Genomic DNA, 11620 nt, shown 5'->3' with positions numbered 1-11620 from the left:
TGCCAATTATATACATACTTGCAAACTAAGTTGTTCATCATGATTTGCTGATTTTTTGAATTTATTTATTTTATCAATGATGCTTTGGGTTAATAAAGTTCCTAGTTTTAAGAAAACAAATTATTTTAATGATTAGATAATGTTTTGAAATTTATTTACAAAAAAATATATAACTAAACAACATGAAATAAAGTTTCTTACAAGTTTGCGGTAAGACTTATTGATTATATTATTATTTAAGTACAAATTCAGTTGACAAATACATATAATGATTGCAGACTATCAAGACTCTCTTTTGTAATATGATCATTATTTGTTTATAAGGAATTATGGTGGATTAGATCTAGACCTGTCAAACTCAACCATGCTATATGATCATCATTGTTAGGTCCAAATTAATTATGGCCGACTAGATTTGGACCTACTGTTGTTGATTGGATTTGGACCAGATGGAACTTCATGTTCAATATGATAAACATTAGTATATTTCAAGGATTTGTGATTGATTAAATTTGGACTTCCTGGACTCTTTCTTAAACCATGATCAACTTTACTTGATTGCATGGAATAATGGTGGATTGGATATGTATCTACTAGACTTCCTCTTGCAATATGATCAACTTTATTAGAACGCAATGAATTGTGATGTATTGGATTTGAACTTGTCACACTCTCGCTTAAAGTATGATCTGTTGTACTCAATTCTGAGATAGCATGGTGGAGTGGATTTGGACCTGATGGAACTATACGTGTAATATGATAAACATTATTGGGTTGTAAGGAATTATGATGGATTGGATTTGGACCTTTTAGATTTTTTCTTAAAACATGATCAATGTCATCGTAGGCTTGAGGTGTTGTTGAGTGAACAAATTGTGTTGCAGTTGTTATGGCATTATTAGTGAATAATGCATAAAGAATAACTAGGACCATTGTAGGAGAGCTCATAAGAAAATTTGTCATCTCTTAAAATTAATGAAGATATTACTAAGGTTAGGCAAATATAACCCAAGACAAGTTAGTAATATATGCAGGTTCAATTAAATACTAACATAGTGCATGTGTTCTTCACCACTACAACTTTAGGTGCATTTAATTTATGCAAATTAACGTATAAGTTAGGAGTTAGATCCTTTTTGCAAACGTCTTTTTGAAGGTCATGAATGATAACTCAAACTTACTATTAATAAAATTTCATTTATTTTTGGTAGGCATATTATTCTTCTTCTTGGTAGTCAAACATACCACAACTCATTTTGAATTTTTATTCCAGACAAAATTTTCAATCAACAATTTGACAACACAAAATTGTGAAAACCTTTTTCATTATTAATAAGAGTTTTAATTTTGGATTTTGTTATTTTTCTTAGTGACATGTCACACATTTTTTTACTAGTTATTAGGAATGTATTTGAAGTAATCAAGTCCATGCATTTAATTTGAAAGTATGCTTGCCAAGTGATATTAGAAAACTTATAATTACATGTTTATTTGATAAAAACATGGATGTTTGGTAAATGGATTTATTTTACTAAGTTACTACAACTTTTAGATGTTACTTGAATAACGTTTATGCATATAATTTATAACCTATCATGCGCAACACTGAATTAACCCCGAATTACAAAACATAAGAATTTTCTAATTGTGAAATTCAATTCAAGTAATTTATAGTAACCGAAAAAGTCTCTCTTAAGAGAATTTCTCTCCATGTGAGAAGTTTTGACATGCTTTTTTTTCACAAATCTTAATGTGTTTTCAAATTGAATGGTAGGTTTTGGGCTTCAGATGAGTTTGCATATTTAGAAGATACTTGGTGGAGTTGGCGACAATGTGGTGGCCAACAAATTTAGTTCAAGTTTCACTCTTCAGGTAATTGATAATACTACTACTACAATGGTAACACATTCATCTCCATGGAATGGGCTATCACATAATAGATCAAATCATAGACATCAATCGGGGTTGGGGTGATATAATGATGCACTTAATTTATACTTGTTCTATTATCTCACTACTTCTATTTCTCTCTATTTAGTTATTGATAAATTCTCAGTACTAAGATAAAAATTTAACTAGCAGATTCAGTCATTCAACATTATTACCCAAAATGGCAAAAACACAACATAGAATTCGTTGAAAACTACACAATAATCAATTGATCAGCATAGCAATATTGCAGTGTAATGAAATTTGAAACAACTAATAGCAATATAGCATACATTGTAATAATGGTGGCTCACAAACTGGGTCGATGTCTCGCTGACAGTAGTGTCTCATGATGACTCACAGTCACAGTGAATCGGTGATAATTGCAAGAGTTCAGAGGAACACGAGAGCCGAGATTTGTGAGTTGCGAGAGTGGTGGCTCTGGTTTAAAAAGCAGATTTGGGAGAAATGTCGAGACTTGCGAGAGACAAGAATGGTTGTTTAGCTGTAGCTCACGGTGGCTAAGGTAGCAGATCTGCGGAAAGGTTGAGACTTGTGAGAGTTGTGCTCGTGGTGGCTTTAGTTCATAGTGGCTCTTGGTGGCTATTCACGGGAGAGTGAGAGAGCGGAGAGACCGAGAGCAAAGATAGAGAGGTTTAGCAAGAGAGTGTGGGACAGAGACTAGAGCCACCGTTGAGAGTAAGAGACAAATGAGAAAGAGAAAGTGTATGTTGCGCGGTGCAAAAGACAAGAGAAGAGAAAAGTGCATGCACACTTGCGATGCGGGCTTATTTCGCAGCTTGAAATCAAAAACCAAACCAAACCACTTGTTCACTAAATAAAAAATCAAAAAAATTTAAAGATACTTTGATTTTGATCGGTTATCGATTTTGTGAATTGATTTTTTATTATTTTTTTATCAATTTTATTTTGAATACCCCTAAACAATAACAACTGAAATTGAAACTCAAAATAATTCACGACCATGAGTAGCACAACAAAAAGTGGAACAATTAATGTTCCAATTGAATGTTAAGTAAAAACAATTGAATGAAATTAACATCACACAACCATTCAATTTAAACCACAATAGTTATTAAAAAAATCAGACACCAACTTTTCGACTAAGTAATTGAAAACTATTTCGTTAACTAATGATAAAAACTCAAATTGTTTAATTTATTGCAAATTCAATTATTAATGGAACAAGACTAGTTTGTTATGATATTTGGACTTAGGTTTACTGTTTTATGCATAGGGTATGCTTGTCCTTTACAAATATGTTTTACTCATAAATATCAATATTTTTGAGAAATGATACATGTAAAACAAGTTATATAAATAGGCTGACAATATAAAAAGTTTAACACACTCATTCAATCACAGTCAATCATATATGATAAATTTGTTAATTTTTAAAATAATTATTTTAAAGTAATTTAAACGGTGATTGGATGACTTTGTAAAATTGTTCTACAATGTCACTGCATACACATTAAACTTCATTTATATAATATTATATTGGTTCTCTAATTCATTACATGGCTTTAGTTTGATTATGTAACTTTTTTATTCAATTTGACTTTCTAATATTTTAAGTCAATTCAATTTGGTCCTTCAATCTAAATTATAAGAAATTATACTTAGAGACAATTCAAAATCACCCCTAAATAATTTTAAATTACTACAAAATATATATTTTCAAAAAAAAATTAACCGATTTAAAAAAATTTCAACCCAATTAACAAATAAATTAGAGGAACACAATACTAGTTTAACCTATTATATTTTGTTTCCAACGTTTCGCATAAGCCTCCTCTGATGTGTTTTTTTCTGAAGGGGCAGCATCCCGCATTTGACATTTGACCGAAAATCCAAACAAACCAAAATCCCATTCATCCCCTTCCTGGGATCGATCGAAAAGAAATCCTGCGCAGAAATGGGAGTCCTCTTCTACGTGTTTAGAGGCCTATGGTTCATTCTGATCAGTGCTCACGAAACCCTTCTTCCTCCCAAACCAAGAAAACCAAAACCCTCTTCTTGATCTCTCTGCTCCTCTTTTCCTCTTTCTTCATCATCAACTCCGCACTTTCCCTCTTTGACGCGCACAACTCCAACGACGCTGTTGGCGCCGCGCTCCAATTACAAGTCCTCCCCATCGCGTTCGTCTTCCTCTTCTACTCCCTCCTCCCTCTCCTCAGCCTCAGCTTCACCCTCCCCTCTCCGCTCCTAACCCTCATCGGCGCCTTCGCCTTTGCCAAAGAGTTTCTCTTGTTCTATCTCCAGCGAAAGGACCCCAGCGGCGTCGAGAATCACTACTACAATCTCTTGTTGGTGTCAATTGCCGTGTGCGTGTTCGGCACGGTTCTGGAGCTGGGATCACCGCGCTCCGATGGCATCGCCAGATTAGGCTTAAAAGTTACCTCCTTCATATAAATTAAAATCAATGTAATATAAATATTTCAAAATATACTAGAATATGGATCCTTTTATTACCTTATTGTTGTTGTTCAATTTTGACAAAATTTGACATAAACAATATTGATAATACTTAAATATAATTCAATAGTTAGATCAATAAAAGTTACATTTTATATCAAGTTATAAAAATGATGTAATAGTTCGCAAAGTTACACAGTATAATCTGATCAAATTACACTAGTGTAACTTTGATAAACTATTATATGATTCAATAATTTTCAATTGGATAATTTTTTCGTAAAATTTCACGTTGGATTGAAAGTTTCTTCCACATAGACCATATATATATAATTTTATATTAATTCAAAATGATTTGTTACTTCATTCATACAGATAACGTAATATAAAATTTTCAAAATATACCAAAATACAAATCATTTGATTACTTTTTTATTGTTGCTCAATTTTAACAAAATTTGACATAGACAATCTTAATAATATGTAAATATAATTTAATGGGCCAGATTGATTAAAAATTACATTTTATATATGATTATAAAATAATATAATAATTGGTTAAATTATACCAATATAATTGAATTCCTTTTATATATATATAGACACACATAAAAAAAAAACATTTTTAAATCAGTTAGTTCTTATATTTCCTAGTCCTAACCCACATAAAAAATAAGTTAAATAGACTAATTAACCCACTAAGTTTTATCCTATATACATATCCAGCTCTGCGTATCTTTATTAAAATAAAAAAGAATTCATTGGATTAATTGAACAATAGTACCCAACCTTCTCCAAATTACCTATTTCACAAATATACATCATAACCTTTAATTTCATCTTTATTAATTCTTAAATTTTACAATCTTTGCTATTAGTAATTTTTTTATGAAGTTTAGATTAACTACTAATAGAAAAGTGACATCAAATGTTTATTTACCTTAAATCTCAGTCATTTTCAATTTTTTTAAATTTTATTTTTCCAAACAATAAAAACATTATAAAGAATTGAAATTCAGAAGAAAAAAATGACAGACAAAAAAAGAATCAAAAGAGCTTATATTAGTTCCCAGCTTGATTGATTTCTCTTTTTCGATTATTATTTTTTAAATTCAAAGTTTTTATTATATTTTAAATATTTTTTAAAAATAAATTACAAGAAAAACAAATGATTCACTTTAATGTAATTGCTTTATTTACTTGTAATTTAAGTTCAGTTTAATAGAAATGACTAATTGTAAAAAAAATAATAAAATATCGATAAAAACGAAATTTAAATTTAAAATACCTATTTGCAAAGAAGAAAATTCAAGAAAGCTAATTACTCATCCTTTTTATTGGAGCAACAAACTCGCTGGCTCTTTTCTTTTCTTTTTTTTTTTCCCTTGTTTCCAATGGAGAAATAAACCCGTCTTCGAAGTAACAAGCAAGGTTATCTTTTCTACTTTTCCTTAGTCTAGTAAATATATTTTTTTTTTAACTCCTCTTTCTTATTTAAAAGATGATGATAAGAGTATCCTTCTTTTGATATTGGTTTCGTTCAATATTCTATGACTTTTCTCTTTAAGAAATTCTAGATCTGCTTTATATGAAGGCATATATAGCTTGAAGTTCACCATCAAGCTTACACATAGAGAGAAAAGAGGCTAATTTATTGTGTTCATAGATACAAGACAATGAAGAACCTTTCATAGAGTTGAACAAGGTGGATCGAAGGCATGGGAAGAGGCCTCTCCCTTCTGATCATGCATCAAGGGAGAGAAGGGAAGGTTTCAACTTTTCTGTTAACCAATCTCCACCTAAGAGCCAAGGGGGAGAAGCTTCTCAATTCTCCTTTATGCATCCAATCAATACTGGTGATGATAGCACCCTTTCTTCACCAATTCCACAATATGGGCAAATAAGCAATTCTTGCTTGATTGAGACTCAGGACCCATCCCTACAGCCTTTAAATCAAGGTAAAATTGCCAGGTTCATGCACTATCTAACTTTTTTTTCTTTCAATTTATATTATCATTTGTGCTATATTATACAGCCCTATTTATCAATAATTTATTTCAGGATCAATTTTTTAATTTCACCCTTGTTTTTTGGAACTCCATATATAGAGATATATGTAAGAAGATCGATCCCAAGAAATTAAGATCTATGCTCACACACACACACACAGATATATATATATATATATATATATATATATATATATATATATATATATATATATATATATATATATATATATATGCGTTTTCAAAACATTTATAAATTTATTTTTACTACTAGCCTGAGTGCAATTAGCAAATCAGAGTTTCTTGTTGAAAAAAACGAAAACAAAAGAAGGTATTTAATTTTTTTTTAAAAAAGCTTGTTGGTTGATGCACATGTAAAATATGTTTTACCTTGAAATACATGCCAAACCTAACCAGTTGAAAACTTGAAATGACACTCCATTTATCATATGCATGTCTGCCTTCAATTAATCTCCATCTTCGGTTTGTGTCTATCCTACATTAATAATGACGTTGATTGTTGAGACAACTAGTTAGGTATTTTCAGTGATCAGCAACATTTCCAATGCCACTTTAATTTCTTACTCTAGCTAGTTGAGGATGTGTTTTCATAAATCCAAACCACAAAAAAACAAATGCTGCCTAACTAAAGCATGATTATTTATAAAGAAAAATGATTATAGATTTGATATTGTAGAAAAATTTATATTATCATTTAATTATAATTTATCATATATAATAATAATTACTTTAAAAATCATATTAATAATAAATTATAACTAAACGATAATATTATAAAGTGATATAGACTATCCGTCATGACGATTAAATTCTTATTTATATGCAATAATAATTCAAATTTGATATATTGAAAGGAGGAAATGGGAGAAAAAGACATTATAGAGGAGTTAGGCAGAGACCGTGGGGCAAATGGGCTGCCGAAATCCGCGACCCTAAAAAGGCTGCTAGAGTGTGGCTTGGCACGTTTGACACGGCAGAGGCTGCTGCTGCTGCTTATGATGCTGCTGCTTTGAAGTTCAAAGGCTCCAAAGCCAAGCTCAATTTCCCTGAACATGTTCTTCTTCCTCCTCCTCCAATATCATCATCATCACCACCTTGCAATAATAATAATAATCATCATAGTTATTATTATGGTTCTTCAGCTCTTGCACCTCTTGCACCACCACCACAACATGTTTATGATCAAACACCACCACCACAACAACAACCCTTGCTATCATCATCAGCACAAGAAGAAGGGTTTCCAAATCTAATGCAGTACGCGCAGCTTCTTTGGAGTAGGGATGATGATGATCTACAGCGTATTGCTTCAGGCCTTCATCAACATCATCATCACAATGAGGCTTTTTATGATTCAAGTTCTTCAACTTTGTTCTCATCAACTTCCACTACTTATTCTATGACTGTGTCTGATCAACAGCAGAATATTGGAGATGACACGAGTACTCCCAAGGGGGCAGAATATAATTATGGTGGCTGCTTTTTTAGAGGGAGTGATTTTCATGACAAGAATTGAACATTATGCTAAGTGTAAGTATGATGTGTGTGCTGCTAAAAACCTACCTTTTTCTGTATTGTTTTCATAATTCAAAATTTCAAATAATGCTTCTTGAACTTCAGGTATAAACTCCCATTTCTTCACATCAGAAGTGATATATATATATATAAACATGAAATTTTTAGAATTATACATTATACTCTTTTGAACATATTTTTTTCTAATTAATTAGAGTATATTAAAAATGATAAAATTTAATGGATCTTAAATTATATTTAATGTTTCTCTCTCATACTTTTATAGTTTTTAATTTATTTTAACCAATAATATAAAGTATTATTCCTAGTATTTCTTTAAAATAAAATAAACACGTAATTAAGAAGACTTTAAAAGGCTGAAAATGATGCATCCTTCTTTTAAATTTTAGGCCTCTCAAAGCATCCCCAATGTGATGACTATGTGAATTACTTATTTAGGACATCATATTTAATATTTCTTTCTCATAATTTTTACTTTAGTTTAACCAAATATATAAAGTATTATTCCTAGTACTTCTTTAAAATAAAATAAACACTAAATGAAGAAGACTTTAAAAGGCTGAAAATGATACAATGTGACTATGTGAGTTACTTATTTAGGTTCTATGAGTTGCGGATATATAAAATTAGTTGGGTGGTTAATAAAAAAGAGGAAGAGGATTTGATCCATTCTACTGATTAAAATTATTAATTAATATTTATCAATAAAAATATTATATAAGCTGCTTAATTAACAATAAAACACTATCTTAGTATGTCACTATCATGTGATTTTTTTTTTTTTTTTGTATTTGTCACTTATGATTTTAGGTTGTTTACAATTGGAGTTATATAAGCAACCATTTTTCATGGGGTTGTTTAGCATTTGTGTATAAATGTAGGAGAGAGAATATGAGATGTTGAAGGGAGAGAAAATATATTTGTGTTAAGCAACAACTTATTAATATGTATTTTTATTGGAGTGAAAATTAATTGAGTTGCGTAGAATTTAACTGATATATATGGATCCGCTTAAAGAGACAAAATGAGTTGCTTATATTAAGAGCACAATGGAGATGCTATGAAAAGATGGTGTTTTTAATATATTTCCTAAATTAAAATTCACATAAATCTTTTAAATATATGACTCATCAATACGTAGTTTGTAAAAATAGTTGTAAAAATATATTGACAATTTGTCTTAAACACAAGGATGACAATACAGATTGTTTTGGCATTACTTTTATTTTTTAAATCCTTGAAAAATAATCTCTATCTCACAAACACACACAGGAGACTTGGTGCATTCAAATGAATACTTTTGTAAGGGTAAACTCGATCTTATCTCAATTTAATTTATGGAGCATGCTTATCTTAGATCGAACTGGCCTAATATAACCCACAATCGTTGTCAGCTAATTAATAAAATAACTTCTAGATGTTCAGCTAACAGATTAAGAATGTAATTTATTACTCGTTAGAAATCCATTGCACATAATGAGTTTATCTTCTTTTTTTGTTGTTGTCAGTTCTACACATAAGTTTGAAATCATGTTATATGTGACAACGAAACTATTTTAAGATATCCAGCTTATTTTTAATGGACCGTGATTATTTTATATTTTTTTATAAAAAAGGTGAAATTACAATGGAATGCTTTATATTTATTACATTGTATTTAAAATTTCGCTACTGTAGTAAAACTTGATTAAGTTTTTATTTAATTTTATTACTATAATAAGAAAATAATTCTTATTGATTACTTTCAAAATACAAAATTATACTTAATTTTTTTATTTATTCTCACATTATTTTAATGCCATCTTTCAGTTTTATTGTTTAAGTATTTTATAAACCTTAACCATTTAATATCATTGATGCATTTAATTGTATTGTATTTTTAAAATTAATAAGAAGAAATGTGTTACAGTGTTTAACAAGTAGATCGACGTGATTTTCTGTAATGAGTCAAAACCCACAAGAAAGATATTTATGGTCATTTTTTTACAAAATTATATTGTAATGAGCATATTTAAAACATATTCAAAAGTGGCAACCCTGGCTGACTCGAAAAATGTTGGTTTGGAGCGTTTCATGCATATCGAGGAGCTAGCCATGTGAAGAAACAAATATGTTATCAAGAATCTGCAACCTCCACATATATCCACCCTTAATTAGCATTAGTAGGTCTCTTCCTTTTGCTTGTTGTTCTGTTTGTTCAATTAGTGATACTACAACTTTGCTGTATATATATGCTAGTAATATTAATTGTCTACCCAAATGAAATACTTTCTCCATGCATGTAGATTCTAAGTCTAATATATTAGTTTATGATTTCATGGTTATAATTAGGTGTAGGAAGGTGTTCATCAAATTATTGAGATGCCATCCATCGTTGCACTATACTTCCTTAATGCAAATGCGGTATCATGGACGTTGAACACATCCACTTACATACAAAGAGAACCCATGTAAATCTAGAACTTATATATATACTAGAACGAGGCTTGCTCATCAGCAACTCAAAATTTGTAACCATGCATCACGGAGAATGTGCTTTGCTTTTTGCATAGAACTAACTCTTACAATTGGTAAAAGTCCCTCACTTCATATACTTTGATAAGACAACTTAATTAGATCCATAGTTTTTCTTATAAATGGTGGATGAAATTACAAATCATGAGCTTACCAAGGAGTGCATATTGTTGGTGACAACCTCCTCTTCTCTTAGAAGCCTTGGAAGGAGATCGAGATCAAGAATTGAAGATCTTGAAGAACAAAAGAGGAACTAGCTAGCTAATCAATCCACTTGGTTCTTGATGAGTTGAATCGGTTTGACTCTTATCAAAGGCTTTCCAATTCTTAGTGGCGAATTTGCGGTTGGTTTATCATTCTTCTATGTTGATTTAATGTGGCGCCTTCTACTTACTTCAACTCGTTCTTCCATTTTTCTTTTGAGTTCTTGAATGTGTTCATGTGATTCTTGACACGATGAGGCTTTCGGATAGATATGATTTCATCATTCCATATAGGATTCCATTAATGGAGGTCCTTGTTTTTATTAGTGCTCTATGTGATGTTTCTTATTGTGGCATCAATTTTGTAACAAGATGCTTTTGGGATCACATAACTTGGTTGATGTGTAGGTCGATAGCCAAGAGAATCAAGTAAGCAAGAGTGAACAACATGTCTTTCAAGAAACAATACACATATCCATCTTTTCAATGATGAAGTTGAAATTGAAATCTTCTTTCTTCCCCTCTTCCATGATGAGGGATAATCAAATACTTGACTAGATTGGAGGCAAAGTCATAGATGAAATATAGTTGAGAGGGTTAGGAACACACTTTTTCTAACATGTTTTTTTTTCATTATTTAAAATTTATTAAAATTTATAAAATTAGAAGTAAAGTTTATTAAATAAAGCAAGTCATAATTTTGACGATTTTTAATAAATTTTAACTAATAAAAAATAATATAACCAGAAGAATGTGTTGAAAAATATATTTCTAACATTTTTAAGTAAATTTGAAGGATTAGTTGTTAGACCAAGCTAACTCAAAAGGGAAAAGAAAACTTTTTAATTTCATTAATTAGTTTAGGTATGTGGATATGTAAACAAAGAAAAATAAGTAATCTAAGCAGTTTTTCAGTTAATACTTATTTTTTAAAGTATTTTGAAAAGAAAAAAAATCTCTACTTATTAA

At 30.1% G+C, this 11620-nt stretch overlaps 2 protein-coding genes across 2 annotated transcripts; both read left to right on the top strand.

Annotated features, from left to right (window-relative positions):
* Positions 1-3900: 3900 nt before the first annotated feature.
* On the top strand, positions 3901-4365 carry LOC102660909 (uncharacterized). The gene has a single exon (XM_006599715.3). The coding sequence runs from the start codon at positions 3901-3903 to the stop codon at positions 4363-4365; it is 465 nt and encodes a 154-aa protein (XP_006599778.1).
* Positions 4366-5662: 1297 nt separating this feature from the next.
* On the top strand, positions 5663-8012 carry LOC100816370 (ethylene-responsive transcription factor ERF113). Its single transcript, XM_003548806.4, has 3 exons — positions 5663-5799; positions 6035-6326; positions 7253-8012. Exons 2-3 carry the CDS (start codon positions 6206-6208, stop codon positions 7912-7914), a joined length of 783 nt encoding a protein of 260 aa, XP_003548854.1. The 5' UTR covers positions 5663-5799; positions 6035-6205; the 3' UTR covers positions 7915-8012.
* The last annotated feature ends 3608 nt before the right edge of the window (positions 8013-11620 follow it).

The sequence above is a fragment of the Glycine max genome, chromosome 16 (genome assembly GCF_000004515.6).
Source record: "Glycine max cultivar Williams 82 chromosome 16, Glycine_max_v4.0, whole genome shotgun sequence".
Classification (NCBI taxonomy): domain Eukaryota; kingdom Viridiplantae; phylum Streptophyta; class Magnoliopsida; order Fabales; family Fabaceae; genus Glycine; species Glycine max.
Note: the sequence above shows the minus strand (reverse complement) of the source record. Positions and strands in the feature narration are given on the sequence as shown.